The sequence below is a fragment of the Scyliorhinus torazame genome, chromosome 7 (assembly GCF_047496885.1).
Source record: "Scyliorhinus torazame isolate Kashiwa2021f chromosome 7, sScyTor2.1, whole genome shotgun sequence".
Taxonomy (NCBI): Eukaryota; Metazoa; Chordata; class Chondrichthyes; order Carcharhiniformes; family Scyliorhinidae; genus Scyliorhinus; species Scyliorhinus torazame.
In genome coordinates this window covers 73,004,901-73,028,891 of record NC_092713.1, presented here as the reverse complement: position 1 = coordinate 73,028,891, position 23,991 = coordinate 73,004,901, and the positions used below count along the sequence as shown (strand labels likewise).

Here is a 23,991-nt window from a genome sequence, read left to right as displayed (position 1 = left end):
TTTTTACTGTAAAATTAAATGCTAAATACAAATCTCTGTCCTCAGGTTTAGTTACTCCTCTACCTAGTTAATTAATATGTTTTTATTAGTTTTTTTCAATTATATATTTTTTCAAATTTAACAGATTTCTTAACAGATTTCCTACCAGCCAATCAGTTCACAGCTTTACTGCGATGTCACTTCAGCTTTTTTTCCCCACAATTTGAAAAGGTATTTGTATCACTTACATAAGAACTAGGAGCAGGAGTAGGCCATCTGGCCCCTCGAGCCTGCTCCACCATTCAATGAGAGCATGGCTGATCTTTTGTGGACTCAGCTCCACTTTCCGGCCCGAACACCATAACCCTTAATCACTTTATTTTTCAAAACACTATCTATCTTTATCTTAAAAACATTTAATGAAGGAGCCTCTACTGCTTCACTGGGCAAGAAATTCCATAGATTCACAACCCTTTGGGTGAAGAAGTTCCTCCTAAACTCAGTCCTAAATCTACTTCCCCTTATTTTGAGGCTATGCCCCCTAGTTCTGCTTTCACCCGCCAGTGGAAACAACCTGCCCGCATCTATCCTATCTATTCCCTTCATAATTTTATATGTTTCTCTAAGATCCCCCTCATCCTTCTAAATTCCAACGAGTACAGTCCCAGTCTACTCAACCTCTCCTCGTAATCCAACCCCTTCAGCTCTGGGATTAACCTAGTGAATCTCCTCTGCACACCCTCCAGTGCCAGTACGTCCTTTCTCAAGTAAGGAGACCAAAACTGAACACAATACTCCAGGTGTGGCCTCACTAACACCTTATACAATTGCAGCATAACCTCCCTAGTCTTAAACTCCATCCCTCTAGCAATGAAGGACAAAATTCCATTTGCCTTCTTAATCACCTGTTGCACCTGTAAACCAACTTTTTGCGACTTATGCACTAGCACACCGAGGTCTCTCTGCACAGCAGCATGTTTCAATATTTTAGCATTTTACCTTCCCAGAATGTTCTCTGGATCTCTCCCTGCAGATTACCAGTTACAAAGCCAGAAGAAGAAAACAAAACAAAAAGGGAAAAAGCACCTCGTCCCACTCTGCACCGAATTACCACAATGCTCCAAATGACCAACTTCCTATCCCCACTCTGGCTGTCTTACTCACTCAGGCTGTGTCGAACTTCACCTGCGCAAAGCTTACCATGAGAGATCCACGCGCTCGGGAACTCGGCCGGTCGGGCAGAGCATTGGGTGGGGTGCCTCAGGCAATGTTCTGAGGCTGTCGATACGTGACGCGGCTTACTTGGAGAGTACGCCATTTTGGAGGGGGTGGAGCATCGTGAAAGCGGGCTGCACCTGATTCTGTTGTAAACTTGGATTCTCTAAGTGAGCTTGAGGGTCCCCCCCCATGCATGGGCATGTCACGCCCCTTCCCACACCACCCACACATGGGCATTCCCCCCACTCCCACCCCCATCATGTGAGGACATCCCACTATGGAGTCCCTGGGATACGTAGCTTTTGACCTGGTTTAGTGGCCGCAATATTTATTTTGTTTTTAGAGTATTTGTATTGGCATTTTCATTTTTATATACATAGCAATTTGTTTTTAATATTGTACAGTACATAGGATTTTCTTGTATCTATTTACAGTTTGTCACCATCTGTCTCGGTGCGCTATCCTCCTTCCTCTTCACCCCCCCCCCCGTTCTTACCTTTCCTGCTCGCTCGGAGGTGTGGCCCCCCTCTACTTCGGCTCGCCCCCTTCCCCCCCCCCCCCCCCACCTTCTTTCCTGTGAGTTTCCACCGCGTCCGCCTTGTGTTCCTCTTATTCCCCTCAGGTTCCCTCCTCTCTTCCTCCCCTACTCCCCCTGGGTTGTGTATTCCTGTCATTTAATTTTCCTCTCTGCTAGTTATTGTTGGCCTCGAACAGGTCTTGGAACAGACCAACAAATTGCCCCCATGCTTTAAGGAAGCCTTCTTATGACCCTCGGATGTTGTATTTGATCTTCTCCAAGTAGAGAAATTCTGACAGGTCTGCCAGCCAGCCTGCAGCTGTGGGTGATGCTGCTGACCGCCAGCCGAGCAGAATTCTCCAGCATGCGATTAGGGAAGCAAAAGCTAGGGAGTTGGCCCTCTTCCGCATGTGTAGCTCTGGCTGCTGTGATACCCTGAAGATCGCCACTTTTGGGCACGGCTCCACCCTCACGCCCACAACCTTGTATAACGCCTCAGAGAAGGCTGTCTAGAAGCCAGCAAGTTTGGGGCAGGCATGTTGGTGTGGTTTGCCGAGCTCCTCTGGCACCTTTCACATTTGTCCTCCACCTCCGGGAAGAACCTGATCATTCGGGTTCTGGTTAGGTCTGTTCTGTGCACCACTTTGAACTTCATGAGGCTGAGCCTTGCGTAGGATGATGTGGAGTTGCCCCTGCTCAGTGCTTCGCTCCAGAGTCCCCAACCCACTTGTCCCCAATTTGTCTCCCCATTTCCATCTGGCCTCGTCTAATGGCGTTTGGACTCGGTCCAGTAGCTGTCCATATATTTTCTAGAGTCCCCCTTCTTTACTGTCTTTATTCATCAGATCCTCTAATAGTGCGGTCTCCGGGGCCCTGGTGTATCCGACTGTTTCTTTGCAGAGGAAGTGTTTTATTTGTTTGTGCCTCATTTCTTGTCCTGTCGGTAGTTCCCATTCCTCCCTCAGTTCATTCAGTGTCGCTAGTCTGTCTCTTATGTAGAAGTCCCTAACCGTCAGTGTTCCCCCATCCTGTCTCCATTTGTTAAAGGTGGTGTCCAGCATGCCTCAATTGGTTCCTCGTTTTCAGTGTGGCAACTACCATTGGGCTGGATGTGTGTTTTGTTGGGGGGGGGGTGGAAGTGCTGCCGTGGCTAGGTCGGAGGGTCGTCCCCCTGCAAGGAGATCTCCTTCATCCGCACCCACTCCACGTTGGGTTTGTGTCCCCATCTCCTAACTCTCTACCATTGCTGCCCAGTGGCAGTGCTGCAGGTTTGGCAGTGCCAAGCCACCCTTAATTTTCCCCCTTTGTGGTGTTGAACCTCCTTTGTGGTGTTGATTTGGACACTCTTGGATTCTTACCCACCGCCCCCACACACAAACGCCATAAATAAGCTGTCCACGTTTTGGAAGAAGGCCTTGGGGATGAAGATCGTTATGGATCTAAACAGGAAAAGGAACCTCGGCAGCACGTTCATTTTGATTGTCTGCACTCTCCCCGCCAGGAAGAGTGGGAGCACGTCCAATCTTTGCATGTCCTTTTTGACTACCTCCACCAGATTTGTCAGCTTCCACTTGTGGATCTGTGGCCAGCCTCTGGTGGCCAGTCTCTGCCTATTTGGATCCCCAGCTACCTGAATCTATTTTGGGCTATATTAAAAGTGAGCACCTCCAGCTCTGTCCCTCAGTCTTTCTCAGCTGGTGAGCCAGTAGGTGGCCAGCCTTTTCCCTGTGTTCGCCTTGTCTGGCAGAGTTTGCGCACTGCTTTCCTGGTGGATAGCAGGTTAAAGTCCAATTGTAGCTTTTTCCTCTCCGCCAGCAGCTCTACGATCGGGGCCTTAGAGTACTTTCTGTCGACCTCCAAGCTGGAGTCGGTCAGCTGTTGCCTGGCCACCCTCCGTTCCCTGTCTGTACTTGCCTTGTAGGCTATAATTTCCCCTCTGATCACAGCCTTTAGTGACTCCTAGAATGTAGAAGGTGAGACTTCCCGTTCTGGTTGTTACTCACGTAGTCGCCTGTGGCCTGTGATGTTTTCCGGCAGAAGACCTTGTCGGCCAGGAGGTCAGTGTCCAGCTTCCATGTGGGGCGTTGGGCATGGCCCGTCTCCAACCTCACATCCACATAGGAGCGTGGTCGGAGATGACAATCGGGGAGTATTCCGCTCTACTATTCCTGGAAGCACCGATTTTCCCATTGCAAAGAAGTCGATACGGGTATATACTTTGTGTATTGGTGAAAAGAACGAGAATTACTTTTCTCCCGGGTATAGGAACCTCCATGGGTCTGCTGCCCAATCTGCTCCATGAATGTTCCCAGTTGCTTAGCCATGATTGCTTTTTCCCCGTTTGGGGGTTTGATCGGTAGGTCAGCGGGTCCTAGTTAAAGTCGGCCCCTATTATCAGTTGGTGTGTGCCAATGTTGGGGATTTTCGCCATGGTCTTTTTTATGAATTCTATGTTGTCCCAGTTGGGAGTGTACACATTAACCAGCACTACTGTGTACCCCGGCTCGGACACCGCTGGCCATGATGTACTGTCCTGGTCTCAGGAAATCTTGTCCTGATGATCAGTATGCCTACTCCCCTAGCCCTCATGGAACGTCTGTCCCACCCAGCCCTTTCTTACCAGCAGTCTGTCCTTCTCCCTCAGGTGTGTCTCCTGTAGGTAGATTATGTCAGCCTTCTCAAGTGAGCGAAGATTCTGGATCTTTTCACCGGGCCATTAAGTCTTCTTACATTCCAGATGACTATCATGGTGGGGGGGTTTTGTACCCCCATTTCTGCGGGATCAACCGTACTTACCTGTTGGACGCCCCCTGCACTCCAGGGTTTCCCTTTGTTCGGGGACAGTCCAAAATGGCCAAGGTCACCGTTCTCACCATGACGTCACGCCCCTGCGCTCCAGGGTTTCCCTTTGTCCAGGGGGCACCCAACATGGCCACCAACTGTGTGTGCGCCACATGGATGCGCCTCTACACTCCGGGGTTCCCCTTTGTTTAGGGCCCCTCCAAAGTGGCTGCTTGCAGCGCCATCTTGATTTCTCGGCCTGCTCCTTGCCCGTCGAAGCCTGTGCCTTTCTTGCTGCCGACCCTTCCCTATCGTTTTGTCCCCTGCCTGTTCTGTGAATTCCCCTTGTTTCCCCCCCGCGCCCCCCAAGTGTTCTCCCTCCCTTCTGCATTGCTCCCCCCAAAGAAAAGACCTGGGCCAGACGCTCTCTCACTCCCAAGAGGTGCGCCACGGCCCTCCTTATTACCTGTCTTCCCATGCTAGCCCTCCGTGCTAGTACAGTGGCTCCCCTCTCTTGGATGGTTCAGCTCTGTATCCGTTTTGTCTGCCTGCCACTGTTCCCTTCCTCACCTCCTCACCTGCTTTCCGTATCCCTTTACTCTGTCTTCCAACTCTTAACTGAAAACGAGGATGTATTGTCCCTCGCAAACACACAGTCCTTCAGTGGCCTCTGGTCACCACTCTTTCCCGCTTTTTCGGCACGTTCTCACTGCTGCCGTTTTGGTCCTGCTCCAGGTCGTTTGCTCTAACGAAACCGTTGGCCTCCGCCGGGGTGCCAAAATGTTCCTTCCCCTGGTTTGTGACCCAGAGTCTGGCCGGGAACAACATGCCGAACCTCACCCCATTTTAATAGAGTGCCAATTTTGCTCTATTAAATTTGGCCCATTTTTTTGCAAGGTCTGCCCCAATGTCTTGGTGGACCCTTCCCATGAGCACGCCTTTGTCTACCGGGCCCACCTCAGGATATTTTCCCGGTCCTTCTATCGGTTTGGCTTAGCGATGATCGCTATCAGTTGCTCCCCTGCTTTGGGTTTCGGCCGGAGGGGCCTGTGTGCCGTGTCGATTTCTGGGGGTGCTGGGGCGGATGTCCCTCCTGACTATGTTGCCCAGCATTTGAGCAATGTAGTGTGTTGGGTCCCTGCCCTCAATGCCCTCCTTCAAACACACAATCCAGACATTTTGTCATCGAGAGCTGTTCTCTTGGTCCTCGCCCTTCCCCTTCAAGATCCCCTGGGCCGCCACCAACCTCCACTTCTGCCTCCAGAGCCACAAAAACTTACCCCCAGGTTCCCAGCGGCCTTCATTTCTGGGAGCGGGAGAGAGAGAGCCGGGGAGCAGCTTGGGAACAGGTAAGTGATAGATATTCTGCGTGTTCCGGCTTGGGGGGGGGGGGACTGAAAAGTGACGTCACAGGAAAGCTATGACCTGATTGGCTGGTAGGGAATCTGCACTAAATTTAAAATTAAACATTGTTAAATTAATTAAACATAATTAATTAATTACTTAATCATAATTTAGAGGGGTACCTAAGCCAGAGACCGGAGAGTACTGTATTTAGCATTTACATTTATAGTAGAAATCTAGTTTAGGGGCTAGTTTAGCACAGTGGGCTGAACAGCTGGCTTGTAATCCCGAACAATGCCAGCAGCATGGGTTCAATTCCCGTACCAGCCTCCCCGAACAGGTGCCGGAATATGTCGACTAGGGGCTTTTCACAGTAATTTCATTGAAGCCTACTTGTGACAATAAGTGATTATTATTATTAGTGCTAGGAAACATATAGTTAACAATATCTTGCCTTTTTTAAATTTAATGTATTAATTAGTTAATGCAATGTCAGTAAGAGGGGTGCAGTGCTCTGACTGTGAGATGTGGCCAGTCCGGGAGGCTTCCAGCGTCCCAGATGGCTACATCTGCAGAACGTGCACCCAACTGCGGCTCCTCAAAGACCGTATAGATCGGTTGGAGCAGCAGTTGGATACACTTAGGAGCATGCAGTTGGCGGAAAGCGTCATAGATAGTAGTTATAGTGATGTGGTCACACCCAAGGTGCAGGCAGAGAGATGGGTGACCACCAGAAGGGGCAGGCAGTCAGTGGGGGCATCCTCTGTGGTTGTCCCCCTCTCGAACAGGTATACCATTTTGGATACTGTTGGGGGGAAATAGCCTATCAGGGGAAAACAGCAGCAGCCAGAGCCGTGGCATCACGGTTGGTTCTGATGTTCAGCAGGGAGGGTCAAAGCGCCGAAGAGCAATAGTCATAGAGGACTCTATAGTCAGGGGCACACGTGAAAGAGACTCCAGGATGGTATGTTGCCTCCCTGCTGTCAGGGTCCAGGATGTCTCAGAACGGGTAGTGGGCATCCTGAAGGGAGAGGGCAAACAGGCAGAGGTCGTGGGACATATTGGTACTAACGACATAGGCAGGAAGGAGGATGAGTTCCTGCAGCAGGAGTTCAGGGAGCTAGGCAGAAAGTTAAAAGACAGGACCTCTAGGGTTGTAATCTCGGGATTACTCCCTGTGCCACTTGCCAGTGAGGCTAAAAATAGGAAGATCGAGCAGCTAAACACGTGGCTAAACAATTAGTGTAGGAGGGAGGGTTTCAGATATCTGGACCACTGGGAGCTCTTCCGGAGCAGGTGTTACCTGTATAAGAAGGACGGGTTGCATCTAAACTGGAGAGGCATAAATATCCTGGCCGCGAGGTTTGCTAGTGCCACAGGCACTATGTATGGCAGGGGGTGGGTACTGGAGCAATAGGTCAGAACGTGAAAAAATTGAGGGAGAACTAGGAAATGGGGCCAGTATGGCTCTGAGGAAATGCAGACAGGGAGATGTTGCTGAAAACAGTGGGACTGGTGGCCTGAAGTGCATATGTTTTAATGCAAGAAGTATTACGGGTAAGGCAGATGAACTCAGAGCTTGGATTAGTACCTGGAACGATGATGTTGTTACCATTACAGAGACCTGGTTGAGTGAAGGACAGGATTGGCAGCTAAACATTCCAGGATTTAGATGTTTCAGGCGGGATAGAGGGGGGTGTAAAAGGGGTGGAGGAGTTGCGCTACTGGTTAGAGAGAATATCACAGCTGTTCTGTGGGAGGACACCTCAGAGGGTAGCGAGGCTATATGGGTAGAGATCAGGAATAAGAAGGATGCTGTCACAATGTTGGGGGTTTACTACAGGCCTCCCAACAACCAGCGGGAGAGGGGCAGATAGATAGACAGATTTTGGAAAGGAGTAAAAGCAACAAGGTTGTTGTGATGGGAGACTTTAACTTCCCCAATATTGACTGGGACTAACTAAGTGCTAGGGGCTTGGACGGGGCAGAGTTTGTAAGGAGCATCCAGGAGGGCTTCTTAAAACAATATGTAGATAGTCCAACAAGGGAAGGGGCTGTACTGGACCTGGTATTGGGGAATGAGCCTGGCCAGGTTGTAGCAGTTTCAGTAAGGGAGCATTTCGGGAACAGTGACCACAATTCAGTAAGTTTTAAAGTGCTGGTGGACAAGGATAAGAGTGGTCCTAGGGTGAATGTGCTAAACTGGTAGAAGGCTAATTATAATAATATTAGGCAGGAACTGAAGAACCTAGATTGTGGGCGGATGTTTGAGGGTAAATCAACATCTGACATATGGGAGGCTTTCAAATGTCAGTTAAAAGGAATTCAGGACCGGCATGTTTTTGTAAGGAAGAAGGGTAAATTTTGGGAACCTTGGATAACGAGAGATATTGTCAGCCTCGTCAAAAAGTAAAAGGAGGCATTTGTCAGGGCTAGAAGACTGGGAACAGACGAAGCCTGTGTGGAATATAAGGAAAGTAGGAAGGAACTTAAGCAAGGAGTCAGAAGGGCTAAAAGGGGTCACGAAAAGTAATTGGCAAATAGGGTTAAGTAAAATCCCAAGGCTTTTTACACGTACATAAAAAGCAAGAGGGTAGCCAGAGGAAGGGTTGGCCCACTGAAGGACAGGGGAGGGAATCTATGTGTGGAGCCAAAGGAAATGGGCGAGGTACAAAATGAATACTTTGCATCAGTATTCACCAAAGAGAAGGAATTGGTGGATGTTGAGTCTGGAGGAGGGTGTGTAGATAGCCTGGGTCACATTGAGATCCAAAAAGATGAGGTGTTGGGCATCTTGAAAAATATTAAGGTGGATAAGTCCCCAGGGCTTGATGGGATCTACCCCAGAATACTGAAGGAGGCAAGAGAGGAAATTGCTGAGGCCTTGACAGCAATCTTTGGATCCTCACTGTCTTCAGGTGATGTCCCGGCGGACTGGAGAATAGCCAATGTTGTTCCTTTGTTTAAGAAGGGTAGCAAGGATAATCCAGGGAATTACAGGCCGGTGAGCCTTACATCAGTGGTAGGGAAATTACTGGAGAGAATTCTTTGAGACAGGATCTACTCCCATTTGGAAGCAAGTGGACGTATTAGCGAGAGGCAGCATGGTTTTGTGAAGGGGAGGTCATGTTTCACTAACTTGATGGAGATTTTTGAGAAGGTACAAAGATGATTGATGCAGGTAGGGCAGTGGATGTTGTCTATTGTCATGTGAGAGTACCTTTAAGAAATGGGTGTTATTAAATGGGTGTGTACATAAGTATCTGCAGTGAGAGTACCGTTAAGAAATGGGTGTTTATTACTGCAGTGATGTCAGAGAGTGGGTGGAGCTGGGCTGTCTGTCAGCTTTTTAGTTTTGTTTTAGGCTGTTTGCTGCAGGGTTTGTTTTGGTTTCGTTTTCAGAGCTGGATAGTTGCAGTCACAGCCAAAAGGTGTATTAGAGTCTCTCTCTGTCATCTAAAGACCGTAAATCGGTCCTGGTAATTTAAAACTAATAACAGTAGTGACTTTAACCTGATGTGCTTCTGGTAAAAGGTGTTTTAAGTCTTATGGATATTAAAAGGAAAGCTTAAAGGATTACTTAGTGTTGTATTCTTTGGGGATTGTATTTTAATTAATGGTTGCTAAGATATTCACTGTATGTTTTAAAAAGGTTAACTTGAGTTCATTGAATACTTTAAAAAATACTTTTCCATTTCTGCTGTACCACACCTATAGAGTGGGCCGTGTGCTCACCATACCACAATCTATTAAAAGTTGTGGGTCAGGTGAACTCTATGATACACTTTGAGGTTCTCTAAACCCTGGCCCATAACACTATATGGACTTCAGTAAGGCCTTTGACAAGGTCCCTCATGGCAGACTGGTACAAAAGGTGAAGTCACACAGGATCAGAGGTGAGCTGGCAAGATGGATACAGAACTGGCTAGGTCATAGCAGGCAGAGAGTAGCAATGGAAGGGTGCTTTTCTGATTGGAGGGCTGTGACTAGTGGGTTTCTGCAGGGATCAGCGCTGGGACCTTTGCTGTTCGTAGTATATATAAATGATTTGGAGGAAAATGTAACTGGTCTGATTAGTAAGTTTGCGGACGACACAAAGGTTGGTGGAATTGCAGATAGCGATGAGGACTGTCAGAGGATACAGCAGGATTCAGATCTTTTGGAGACTTGGGCGGAGAGATGGCAGATGGAGTTTAATCCGGACAAATGTGAGGTAATGCATTTTGGAAGGTCTAATACAGGTAGGGAATATTCAGTGAATGGTAGAACCCTCAAGAGTATTGACATTCAGAGAGATCTAGGTGTACAGGTCACTGAAAGGGGCAACACAGGTGGAGAAGGTAGTCAAGAAGGCATAGGGCATTGCTTGCCTACATTGGCCGGGGCATTGAGTGTAAAAATTGGCAAGTCATGTTGCAGCTGTATAGAACCTTAGTTAGGCCACGCTTGGCGTATAGTGTTCACTTGTGGTCGCCACACTACCAGAAGGATGTGGAGGCTTTAGAGAGGGTGCAGAAGAGAATTACCAGGATGTTGCCTGGTATGGAGGGCATTAGCTATGAGGAGAGGTTGAATAAACTCGGTTTGCTCTCACTTGAACGGCAGAGGTTGAGGGGAGACCTGATAGAGGTCTACAAAATTATGAGGGGCATAGACAGAGTGGACAGTCAGAGTTTTTCCCAGGGTAGAGGGGTCAATTTCTAGGGGACATAGGTTTAAGGTGCGAGAGGCTAGGTTTAGAGGAGATGTACGAGGCAAGTGTTTTACACAGAGGGTAGTGGGTGCCTGGAACGCGCTGCCGGAGGAGGTAGTGGAAGCAGGGACGATAGTGACGTTTAAGGGGCATTTGACAAATACATGAATAGGATGGGAATAAAGGGATACGGAACCCGAAAGTGTAGAAGATTTTAGTTTAGACGGGCAGCATGGTCGGCGCAGGCTTGGAGGGCCGAATGGCCTGTTCCTGTGCTGTACTTTTCTTTGTTCCTGGTAACTACCAGGATGTTGATAGTCATTAGCAAATGTTACTTGCCACTTGTCATGGAAAGCCTGGACATTGTCCAGGTCTTGCTGCATTTGGACACGGACTGCTTCATTATCTGAGGAGTCACTAGTGGTACTGAACATTGTTCAGTCATCTGCGAACATCCCCTTTTCTGACCTTACGATGGTAGGAAGGTCATTGATGAAGCAGCTGAAATGGTTGCCCCTGTGGAACTCCTGTAGGAATAACCTGGAGTTGAGATGATTGGCCTCCAACCACTCTTTGTGTCAGGTTTGACTCCAACCAGTGTAACGGTTTCTTCCTGATTCCCATTGACTCCGCTTTTGCTGGGACTCCTTGATGCCCTACTTAGGCCAAATGTTACCTTGTTGAGAAGGGCAGCCACTCTCACCTCACCCCTGGCATTCAGCTCTCCTTTCCATGTTTGAACTAAGGCTGTAATGAGCTCAGGAGCGGAGTGGCCCTGGCGGAGCCCAAACTGAGCGCCAATGAGCAGGTTATTTCTGAGTACGTGCTGCCTGATAAGCGCTCTTAATTACCCCTTCCATCGCTTTACTGATGATCGAGAGATTGGTGAGGTAATTGGTTTGATTGGATTTGTTCTGTTTCTTGTGTACAGGACATAGCTGGGCAACTTGCAACATTGCCGGGTAGATGCCAGTGTTGTAGCTGTACTGGAGCAGCTATCCTCGGGGTGTGGCAAGTTCTGGAGCACAAGTCTTCAGTGCTATCGCCAGAATTTTGTCAGGGCCCATAGCTTTTGCAATATGTGCATGAGCCTTTTCTTGATATCACGTGGAGTGCTGGGCCATGACGTTACAGATTTTTACTGAATATAATTCTGCAAAAACCTCATGGATACCCAGACTCGAGTTGCTCGATTTGTTCAAAACCTGTCCCATTTAGCATGGTGTTAGTGCCGCATAATACATTGAGGGTATTCTCAATGTGGAGATGGGACTTTTTCTCCACAGGGACTGTGCAATGGTCTCTGTTACCGACACTGTCATGGCCAGATGCATCTGCAGCAGGCAGGTTGGTGAGGACGATTTTCCCTCTTGTTGGTTCCCCCACCACCTGCCACAGTCCCAGTCTAGCCGCTTTGGTCTTCAGGACCTGGCCAGCCCTGTGGTGGTATGATCGAGGTACTCTGGGTGATGGACATACGAATCCCCCACCTAGAGTACATTGTGCACCCTTGCCACTCTCCGCGCTTCCTCCAAGTGATGTTCAACACGGAGGAGTACTGATTCATCAGCTAAATGGGGAAGGTACCTTGTAATCAGTAGGAGATTTTCTTGTACCTTGTAATCAGTAGGAGATTTCCTTGTCCATGTTTAATTGAGTACCATGAGACTTTGTGGGATCCAGAGTCGATGTTGAGGATTCCCAGGGCAACTCCATCCCGGCTGTATACCAGTGTGCCACCACCTCTGCTGGATCTGTCCTGCAGACAGAACATACCCCAAAATGGTGATGGTGGTGTCTGGGACATTATCTGGAAGGTATGATGCTGTGAGTATGAGGTGGGTGACGCTGGTGGCACCTTTAACATTGGCCCGAATTCTGCACCATAGTCTGCACTTGGAACCTCATTAATTATGCACAGGCAGGTTGCCCTCTGATTCACTTGGCAGACTGGCAGCTGATGCGTCCGCTGCTGTCAGCTAGTGGGTTCAAAAGCCCCAGCACCATGCTTAAACACAAGTCCAGCACAAGCATATCACACTCTCCAGCCCACCAGTCTTCACCAGACTATGTAGGATATCAGCAACTCAGATGATAAAGGCTAGCAGCCTCAAGAATAAGTCTGTTTCTCAATTGAACCACCTGCAATGCGCCCATGTTCCACTTTGACTTTACCCACTGCATCTGCTGCCCGCTTTGTGCACCCCTTTCCAGTAAATGATGTGGTATCCCTTTGATCTTGTTTATGAAATTTTCATGCAGCTCGCCAGGGTCTATCTTCCCTCTCCTCAGTTTTCCCTCTGCCTTCCATTGTTTGTCTTCCTCATCTACCTCTTTGTACCTCTGTCTGTGATCATAACCTCTTGCTCAACCTCAGCCTTCTGAACAGCCCTCCTTGCCTTCATAAGGCCACCGCAGCCCATCCCAGCCGCCCCCTTTGTACCAGTGGCTTCATGATTCATACAGCACAGTTTTGTCCAGATAGACATTGTGGCACTCAGGGGAAAGAGACCCATGTGCTCCCCAATCTCAGGCACTATACTGATCTGACTCGGTGACACAGGAGGACCTCAAGGGTCCAAGCAACACGATATTGGCCATGAAGACCAGCTCGGCGTGGAGATGGGCTGAAGGAACCGGTCTGCCCCCCGGACAATGGTGTACAATGCATCAGGCACAGCATTATGGCAGAAATGCTTTGTGGCACTGACCTCAAAATCAAAATCTCTTGCGAATTGAATACCACCTTGTGCAAGCCATTCTTTAGGCATAAGATTTGACACCGACATGAGGTCCTGCTGCCGAGACACAAGATTGGAAGTCCTGAAGGGATGCCAGCGACAGCTGTTTTGATGAACATTTATGATTTTTAAAAATTAATTTCCAGAATGTGGGCATCGGTGGTTCGGCCCACATTTATTGCCTATCCCTAGTTGCCCTTCAGAAGGCGGTGGTGAGTTGCCTTTTTGAACCTCTGCTGTCCTTCAAGTGTAGGTACACCCACTGTGCTGTTAGGGAGGGAGTTCCAGGATTTTGTCCCAGTGACAGCGAAGGAAAGGCGATATATTGCCAAGTCAGGGTGGTGAGTGACTTGGAGGGGAACCTCCAGGTGGTGGGGTTCCCAGGTATCTGCTGCTCTTGTCCTTCTAAATGGTAGTGGATGCCCCAGGACCAGACGGGTTCCCGGTGGAGTATTACAGAAAATATGTGGACTTGTTGGCCCCGTTGATGGTGAGGACGTTCAATGAGGCCAGGAAAGGGGGGACTCTACCCCCGACGATGTCGGAGGCGACGATATCGTTAATTTTGAAGAGGGATAAAGATACGTTGCAGTGCGGGTCCTTTAGACCCATTTCATTATTGAACGTGGATGCCAAATTGTTGGCAAAGGTACTGGCATCGAGGATAGAGGACTGTGTCCCGGGGGTGGTGCACGAAGACCAGACAGGGTTCGTAAAAGGGAGACAACTGAATGTTAACGTGCGACGACTATTAGGGGTGATAATGATGCCCCCAGTGGAGGGGGTGGCAGAGATAGTGGCGGCAATGGACGCAGAGAAGGCATTTGATAGGGTGGAGTGGGAGTATTTATGGGAAGTGTTAAGGAGGTTTGGGTTTGGGAACGGGTTTATTAGCTGGGTTAGACTTCTTTATGGGGCTCCAACGGCAAGCGTAGTTACAGGTCGACATAGATCGGAGTATTTCTGACTATATAGGGGAACAAGACAGGGATGCCCGCTGTCTCCATTGTTGTTCGCGTTGGCAATTGAACCTCTGGCCATGGCGTTGAGAGACTCCAGGAAATGGAGAGGGGTGATTAGAGGGGGAGAAGAATACCGAGTCTCGTTATACGCGGATGACCTATTGTTATACGTGTTGGACCCAGCGGGGGGATGATAGAGGTTATGCGAATTTTGAGGGGGTTCGGGGATTTCTCGGGGTATAGGCTAAACATGGGGAAGAGTGAACTATTCGTGATACACCCTGGGGACCAGAGTAGAGAGATAGAAGGCCTGCCTCTAAGGAAAGTGGAAAGAAACTTCCGATACCTGGGGATTCAGATCGCTAGGAGCTGGGGAACCTTGCACAGACTTAATCTGACACGGTTGGTAGAACAAATGGAGGAGGACTTCAAGAGGTGGGACATGCAGCCTCTATCGCTGGCGGGCAGGGTGCAAGCAATTAAGATGATGGTCCTCCCGATGTTCCTATTTGTATTTCAATGTCTCCCTATACTAATCACCAAGACCTTTTTTAATAAAATAGACAGGAGCATCACAAGCTTCGTGTGGGCAGGGAAAGTTCCGAGAGTAAGGAGAGGGTTCCTTCAGCGGAGTAGGAACAGAGGAGGATTGGCACTACCGAACTTGGGCGATTACTATTGGGCCGCCAATGTGGCAATGATACGTAAATGGATGATGGAGGGTGAGGGAGCGGCGTGGAAAAGACTGGAGAGAAAGTCCTGTAAAGGGACGAGTTTAGAGGCGCTGGTGACGGCGCCGCTACCGATCTCACCTAAAAAGTTTACCACGAACCCGGTGGTGGCGGCAACATTGAATATCTGGGGACAGTGGAGGTGACAGAGAGGGATGCCCTGGTGGGGTCCCCAATCAGGAACAACCATAGGTTCGCCCCAGGAAGAATGGATGGAGGATTTCAGAGCTGGTACCAGTTGGGAATTAGGAGGGTGGGAGATTTATTTATAGATGGGACTTTTGCGAGCTTGGGAGCATTGGAGGAAAAGTATAAGTTGCCCCGGGGAAATTTCTTGAGATATATGCAGGTGAGGGCGTTTACTAGACAACAGGTGAGGGAATTTCCGTTGCTCCCGACACAGGGGATACAGGACAGGGTGCTTTCAGGGGTGTGGGTCGGAGAGGGCAAGGTGTCAGAGATTTACCGAGAGATGAGGGAAGAGGGGGAGGAGTCGGTGGGCGAACTAAAAGGAAAGTGGGAAGAAGAACTAGGGGAGGAGATAGAGGAGGGTATGTGGGCTGATGCCCTAAGCAGGGTAAATTCCTCTTCCTCATGCGCCAGGCTTAGCCTGATTCAATTTAAGGCGCTACATAGAGCACACATAACGGGAGCAAGATTGAGCAGGTTCTTTGGAGTGGAGGACAAATGTGGGAGATGTGGCGGGAGCCCGGCAAACCACGCACATATGTTTTGGGCGTGCCCGGCACTGGAAGGGTATTGGAAGGGAGTGACGGGAGTGATTTCGCGGGTGGTGAAGGCCCGGGTCAAACCAGGCTGGGGGTTAGCTCTATTTGGAGTTGCGGAAGAGCCGGGAGTGCAGGAGGCGAAAGAGGCCGACGTTGTGGCCTTTGCGTCCCTAGTAGCCCGGCGCAGGATCCTACTCATGTGGAAGGAGGCGAAACCCCCCGGTCTGGAGGCCTGGGTAAATGATATGGCGGGGTTCATTAAACTGGAGCAGATAAAGTTTGCCCTGAGAGGATCGGCTCAAGGGTTCACCAGGCGGTGGCAGCCATTTCTCGACTACCTAGGGGAACGTTAGAGGGAAGACAGATGACCAGCAGCAGCAACCCAGGGGGAAGGGGGGGGGGGGTTTAGTTTAGTTTAGGTCAAAGATAAAGGGGTTTTGCTACTCGTGTATTGTTAAAAATTTCTGTATTATTGTTGCGTTTGCTTTGTAAGAGGGAAAAAATTGTTGTTTGGGAAAAAATTTTCAATAAAACATATTTTTTTTTAAAAAATGGTAGTGGATGTGGGTTTAGACGGTGCTGTCGAAGGAACCTTGGTGAGTTACTGGTGTGCAACTTGTAGATGGTACACACAGCTACCACTGTTCGTCGGTGGTGGAGGGTTTCAATGTTTGTGGAAGGAGGAGTAATCAAGCGGGCTGCTTTGTCCTGGATGGTGACAAGCATCTTGAGTGTTATTGGAGCTGCACCCATCCAGGCAAGTGGAGAGTATTCCATTACACTCCTGACTTGTGCCTTGTAGATGGTTGGCAGGCTTTGTGAGAGCAGGAGGTGAGTTACTCGCTGTAGGATTTCTAGACTCTGACAGTATTAATGTGGCTGGTCCAGTTCAGTTTCTGATCAATGGTAACCTCCAGGATGTTGATTGTGGGGGATTCAGTGATAGTAATGCCATTGAATGTCAACAGACAATGGTTAAATCCTCTCTTGTAGGAGATGGTCATTGTCTGACACTTGTGTGGCACGAATGTAACTTGCCACTTGTCAGCCCAAGTCTGGATATTGTCCAGGTCTTGCTGCATTTGGACACGGACTGCTTCATTATCTGAGGAGTCGCGAATGGTGCTGAACATTGTGCAGTCATCTTCAAACATCCCCACTTCTGACCTTATGATGGAAGGCAGGTCGTTGATGAAGCAGCTGAAGTTGGTTGGACCTTGGACACTACCCTGAGGAACTCCTGCAGTGATGTCCTGAGATGCCTTCAGCCAGCAGGAAGACCAACCCACCGTTAACCTCCCATTGGTTGAATTGAACCTTAATTTTATGATCGTGGGTTTCCTGCTAGATTCTCTGCTCCTGCCTGCCACCAAACCCACCATGAGCAAGTTGGGGCAATTCCACCCATTTTATTATTTAAATAATTCAAATTTAATTGTTGAGCATCATCTTCTTCAAATGTGAAGACAAATACAAATTTAATAAAATTGTAGTGCAATACTTGCACTTGCACTTAACTCCCTCAAATCCCAAGAAGGACGGGTTTATGTGTGTACAATTGGTTCAGCCTATGGCAAGATCTGACTGGACCAGATCAAACATATTGGGCTCTGCTGTCCTTTGCTAAAACTACTCACTGCTCCAGTGCCATCTTGGGATGCAATGCTAACTCCTCTCCCCACTACAGTGCCTACTTAAGATATCTTGCCCTTGCTCCTACTATCCTTTGCTCTAACCAGATGCAAGTGGCTCATAGACTTTGTCACAAAGATTGAGACCACCTATCCAAAAGCCTTTTTCACATTCTCCTATTCATGGCTCCCCCAAAATCATCCCTTTGTCACACCAAAGCAAACCTCCCACACAGCTTCTACCTGTCCTTGCCTTGAGTCTGCAACTTTTGCAACCTTCTCTCCTATTTCTCATCTGCTCTGCACAGGCTTGTTTGTTCTTTAGGATCACGTTCTGCTCTGGCATCATTATCTTAAATTGCTGACCACTTACATCCATTTCAAGCCAGCATGCTGATTGACATAAATGGCTCACCTTCCTCAGGTAGCATCTTTTTCCCTCTCAAAACTGACATCACCAGCCTTCCTCAATAAATGAATCTTTGATCCTTCTGTCCTTCTAAGCCTATTTCCAACATCTCTATTACAATGAAAATGTTTGAATTAATCCATTCAAAGGTGTGGCCATCTTTCCCACAACTCCGTATTTGAATCTTTCCGTTCAAGAAGATGAAAACAGTGCACTATCCTTATGAATCCTCTCAATCTGTCTGCAACCTGAGTTCCCTCATTGAGTTCCATCCTTACCTACCAAATCATAGTCTAGGTATCTCTTGCAGTGGTCTCTCTCTGTCTCACTCGCTCTCACGCTCTGTCTCACTGTCTCTCGTGCTCTGCCTCTCTCATAGATTATCATAGAATTTACAGTGCAAAAGGAGGCCATTCGGCCCATTGAGTCCGCACCGGCTCTTGGAAAGAGCACCCCACCCAAGGTCAACACCTCCACCCCATCCCCATAACCCAGCAACCCCACCCAACACCAAGGGCAATTTTGGACACTAAGGGCAATTTATCATGGCCAATCCACCTAACCTGCACATCTTTGGACTGTGGGAGGAAACCGGAGCACCCGGAGGAAACCCACGCACACACGGGGAGGATGTGCAGACCTGCACAGACAGTGACCCAAGCCGGAATCGAACCTGGGACCCTGGAGCTGTGAAGCAATTGTGCTACCCACAATGCTACCGTGCTGCCCCTCTCGCTCTGCCTTTGTCATGCTGTCCCTCGCTCTTTCTCGAAAATCATTCCTTAATTATCATATAATAAGTTCCTGTCCTTGCTCTCTCATATTCTCATGAATTAGTTAGAAGTGGGCAGAGGGTGTGCATACAACATGTTATTTTTTGCCATTTTGAACGATTAAATCGCATCAGGAATATGTTGTAAGGGTTGTCATTTTTAGGGGAAATTAATTCTTTATGAAAATCTAGTTCTACATTGGGGAGGTCTTGTGCCTAGTGGTAGCTATATCTGAGCCAGAAATTCTGGATTTGAGTCCCATTCCAGGCTTTATTGCCATGGGAGGTGTATTCATACTGTGACCAAACAGATTGATTATCAACCTGCAAATCCATCCAATATGCCAATGGCAGGTGGTAAGAGCAGGAGAGTCTATTGGTCAGTTAGAACCTGCAGAAGACAATGGCAAACTACTGAAGCACCTTGCAAAGCATAAGCTATGTCCCAGCACATGGAAGTCCATGGTCGCCAACATGCTGCTAAGTCATGGTGCCTGAAGAGAGAGATCTATACACAAATCTATCCCAATTTAGTACGAACAATAGGACTCCAGAGTATGTCTACTAGCTATTGAATGGATAAGTATTCTTTTTTCCTAGCTATGTTACTAAATCTTATTCATGTGATGAATATGGAAAATATGTTTTATAGGAAAAATATGAGGAAAGAGATTGTAAACGTCAAGTTGAACATGAAAATGTGGATCATCATCTCTGTGCCTCAAGAAATGACCATTCTAAATGCCATCCTGAGTTCACTGGTATGTCACCAAATTGCAGGTGCTTGCATTCATGCTTTGTGTTTACTCATATAGTTTCACATTGTATTTGGATTTACCGCTATTAAAGTGATGTGCTTGACTATTTTTAAAAAATTTACCCATTTGACCTAATAGCAGCGTTAGGTACAACCTCTGACCTGTGCCAGCTGATACTGTAATTCATTGCAAGAATTTGGAAGAATCATTAATGAAATGTCTCTCATTTAGTGTGAACATAGCTTATTTTGGTTTAAAATTGCTATCTATTTTGATGTTTGCTAGTTTTATTAAACACAGCTTCATATCTCCAAATAATTTTGCAATTTGTACAAAACTGCGCAGCAGTGCAGAATGGTCATGGAATGAAATCATTTTTTATACACAATTGTGCATTAAATTAAGTGTGCCAAAAAGGCACAGTTAATTTTCTGTAAAGGAATGCAAAGCCATATACTGTGCAAGATTGAATTATTTACAACTGTTGCTCAACCTAAAAGAAAGCTGGGATTTTGTCCCACAACATATGGCAAGAACTAGATGACACCTTAATGCCCTCTGCAAACTTTTTACGAAGGAATCAGTTGAGATTTTACCTTCCAGAAAAGGTCTAGAGGTGTACGATACTCAACTCAGTACCCTGAATAGTCTTGCACTAACCAACCCTGATCAAAAGATTAGCAACTTTTAGCTTATACTGAAGCTGCTGAGTGATTCAATTAACTTTGTAAGAAAAAGTAGACCAGTAAACACTATTTATTTGTTACAAATCACAGTTAAAGTTGGATGAATGAACACTTAATAGCCATTTATAAATGAGTTAACATTTTGTCGTGTTTCTTTTTGGGACTGTCTATTGAATTCATGGCTGACATGATATTAGTTATAATTGTATAACTTCATTTTATATCAGCAAGAATAAATACATTACAGTATTTTAAGCAATAATTTACAAAATAAGGGGCAGCACTGTGGCACAGTGGTTAGCATTGCTGCCTCACGGTGCCGAGGTCCCAGGTTCGATCCCGGCTCTGGGTCACTGTCCGTGTGGTGTTTGCACATTCTCCACGTGTTTGCGTGGGTTTCGCCCCCACAACCTAAAGATGTGTAGGGTGGGTGGATTGGTCACGTTAAATTGCCCCTTAATTGGAAAAAATGAATTGGGTACTCCAAATTTTTTTTTTTTAAATTTACAAATTTTCGTAGATTTGTGTCGTCCTGCTGGTCATAGCCGCAGATGGTGACGTTATCAAGATACGGAAACGTTGCGCGTAAGCCGTACCGGTCAACCATTCGGTCCATCTCACGTTGGAAGACCAAGACCCCGTTCGTGACACCGAAGGGAACCCTTAAAAAGTGATAGAGCCGCCCATCTGCTTCGAAGGCAGTGTACTGGCGGTCACCATGACGGAGGGGTAGCTGGTGGTAGGCAGACTTGAGATCCACCATGGAGAAAACCTTGTACTGCGCAATCCTGTTTACCAGGTCGGCTGTACGGGGGAGAGGGTACGCGTCCAGTTGCGTAAACCTGTTGATGGTCTGGCTATAGTCGATGACCATCCTATGTTTCTCCCCGGTCTTTACCACCACTACTTGAGCCCTCCAGGAGCTGTTGCTTGCCTCGATGACCCCTTCCTTCAGCAGCCTTTGGACCTCGGACCTGATGAAGGTCCGGTCCTGGGCACTGTACCGTCTGCTCCTGGTGGCGACGGGTTTGCAATCCGGGGTGAGGTTCGCAAGCAGGGAAGGTGGGTCGACCTTAAGGGTCGCGAGGCCTTTGTAGGAAATCCAGCCCAAGAAGGATGGCTGCGCAGAATTGTGGAATTCCCTGCCTTGGACAGTGAGGTTCGCTAGGCAGAACCCCTTTATCTGCACTGCGTGTGACCCGGAGGCCAGGGAGATCCGTTGTTTTACGGGATGGGTGACACGAGAACAGCGCCTTACCGTGTCGGGGTGGACAAAGCTTTCCGTGCTCCCGGAGTCGATCAGGTACGACGTCACGTGGCCGTTGATGGCGATCTTTGTGGTGGCTTTCGCTGTGGTCCGGGGCCGACTCTGATCCAGGGTAACGGAGGCCAGCTGCAGAAAGGGGGAGATCTGGTCAGGCAGCGTGTAGTCGGCTGTGCTGGGGGCTTGAGGCCCCATCCAAGATGGCGTCAGCCATGGGTCGCACATGGAGTCCGGGGACGGGGATGCCGAAGATGGCGGCGGCGAGGGACAAAATGGCGGCGGCCACCCAGCCAGCGTGGTTGCCGGGGGGCAAATGGCCGCGGCTGCGGGTCGCACGCTGCCTGGGAGAGAAGGGCGGCAGTGGGCCTTGGACGGCCGGGACCTGCAAGAAAGACTGAGGTGGGCCTTGGACTGCCGGGACCTGAAAGAAAGGCTGCGGTGGGCCTTGGACGGCCGGGACCTGGAAGAAAGGCTGCTGATAGTCGCTGGAGATCGCGGCCACGGCGCGGGCCAGGTAGACCGCGACATAGTGGCCTTTCTTGCCGCACCCTTTGCAGGTGGCGGTGCAGGCCGGGCAGCGCGCGCGGGGATGATTCGCCTGGCCGCAGAAGAAGCAGCGTTGGCCAGCGGCGGTAGCGGGCCGTCTTGCCGCGTAGGCCTGCGGGGTCAACGGGAAAGTCTGGGGGGCTGCCGCGGCAGGTTGCCACGCAGCCCAGGGGGCGCCGTGCAAGCGGGGGCAAAAAGCCAGTGCGTTTTTGTACGCAACGTCCATGGACCCTGCCAGGGCCCGTGCCTCAGTGAGGCCCAGTGTGTCCATTTAAAGGAGCCTTCGGCGGATGTCGGGGGAAGTCATACCTGCCACGAAAGCGTCCCGAATTAAAAGTTTTGTGTGCTCGTTCCTCGTAACTGCTGGGCAGCTGCAGTTTCGGCCCAGCACTATTAGTGCCCGATAGAAGTCTTCCAGTGTTTCATCTGGGCTCTGCCTTCTAGTTGCCAGCAGGTGACGGGCGTAGACCTGGTTCAGTGGACGGATGTAATGTCCTTCTAGCAGCTCCATAGCTGCAGCATAGTTCGCCGCCCCTTCGATCAGAGGGTAGATCGCAGGGCTGACCCGCGAGCGTAGGAGGTGTATTTTCTGCCTTTCCGTGGGGGTGTCGGCAGCCGTGTCAAGGTAGCTCTCAAAACACGCCAGCCAATGCTTAAAAATAGCAGCGGAGTTGTCTGCGTGGGGGCTGAGCTGAAGGCACACCGGCTTGACACAGAGATCCATCCTTCAGAAGCAATAGCTGATTAAATTGATGCACAATCAATAACTCTCGAGACAAGGTGAGTCATATCTAATCGGCTTTAATCAGCTAGAACTGTACCCAGCAGCTTCGATACAGAACGTGAAGGCTGCTGGGACGGCATGGGTACTTATACCCCGCCTCTCAGGGCGGGGCTATGTACGTTAGCCAATGGTAGACTCCTAGGTCTAGCCAATGGTCATTCACCTCTCAGGTACTGCAATACCTGGTATTACCACACTTGGATGATGAGAAAGTTACAGAAAATGAAACATTCTTAAAGCGAGAGCTGGTCCAATTACAACAAGTTGAGAGGGGATGTGAAACTGAAAAAAACCTGGCAATTAACATAAAAGTGAGCCCAAAAATCATGGGCGCGATTCTCCGCTCCCGCGCCGGTTGGGAGAATCACCTAGCGCGCCATTTTTCCACGCGACGCCGGTCCGACGCCCTCCGGCGAGAACGGCCCCGTCGTGTTCTGCGCGGCGCAGGCCGGAGAATCGCCCGAGACACCCAAAATGGCGATTCTCCGCTATTCTCCGGCCTGAATGGGCCGAAGTCCCGACGGCGTGACCCCAGTTCACGCCGTCGCCGTTCACACCTGGTAAATAAAATCGTCAGCCAGTCGTGCTGGCTGATGCTGAGCAGTGAGGAGGTGAGCGGACTTTCCCGGAGCTCCTGCAGCCCGGGTCGGCTTCCCCGAGAACGCTGCGGCCAACGGGGGGGTGGGAGGGGGTGAGGGAGAGTGTGGAGGGGGGGGGGAGGGAGGGGGGGAGGTGGGAGGGGGCAGGGAGGGTGTGGAGGGGGGAGGGAGGGGGTGGAGGTGGGAGGGGGTGAGGGAGGGAGTGGAGTTGGGAGGGGGGAGGGAGGGAGTGGAGGTGGGGGGGTGAGGGAGAGTGTGGAGGGTGTCGTCCATCCGCGGATGCCACATGTCAACCGCAGGACGGTGACGAGGACACGACCGCAGGTTGTCGCGTGGCTGATGGGCACAGGCGACTGGCACACTGGTGAGGAGGACAGTGTGAACTGACCGTTGGACGCAGACAGTGACCAGGTGTCAGGCTGGTTGCGTATCTGCAGCGTGACCAGGCCACCGGGGCACACAGGCCCTACCAGACATCACATGCAGGAGGAGACTACGGTTCAGCAGGCAGACGGTCGCACATATATGCCACGTCGTGGCGCACCTCGCACCACTTGAAATGGGTGGAGGACACGCTATACCAGTCTCCGTCAAGGTGACGGTGGCCCTAAACATTTACGCTACCGATTCCTTCCAGGCGCCGAGCGGGGACCTATCCGGGATCTCACAGGCATCGGTCCACAGGTGCATCAGGGCCGTGACCGACGCCTTGTACGCCATCGCGAACAGGTACATTAAATTCCCTGAGGACCGAGCACAGCAGGAAGCACGGACATGTGGATTCGCCAAGGTGTCCGGGATACCGATGGTCCAGGGTGTCATCGATGGTGTGCACGTCCCAATACGCC

The 23,991-nt window shown here is 49.5% G+C and overlaps 1 protein-coding gene across 2 annotated transcripts in view; it reads left to right on the top strand.

Annotated features, from left to right (window-relative positions):
* The window catches only part of LOC140427288 (uncharacterized), a 442,867-nt gene that overhangs the window by 152,023 nt on the left and 266,853 nt on the right, over nt 1-23,991 (top strand). Inside the window, exon 5 of one of the 2 annotated variants that reach the window (XM_072512862.1) lies at nt 19,159-19,267. In XM_072512862.1, the coding sequence (XP_072368963.1) occupies nt 19,159-19,267 (109 nt within the window). Of the gene's footprint in view, nt 1-19,158; nt 19,287-23,991 lie in introns of both variants that reach the window. The other variant, XM_072512863.1, reaches the window with a different exon arrangement.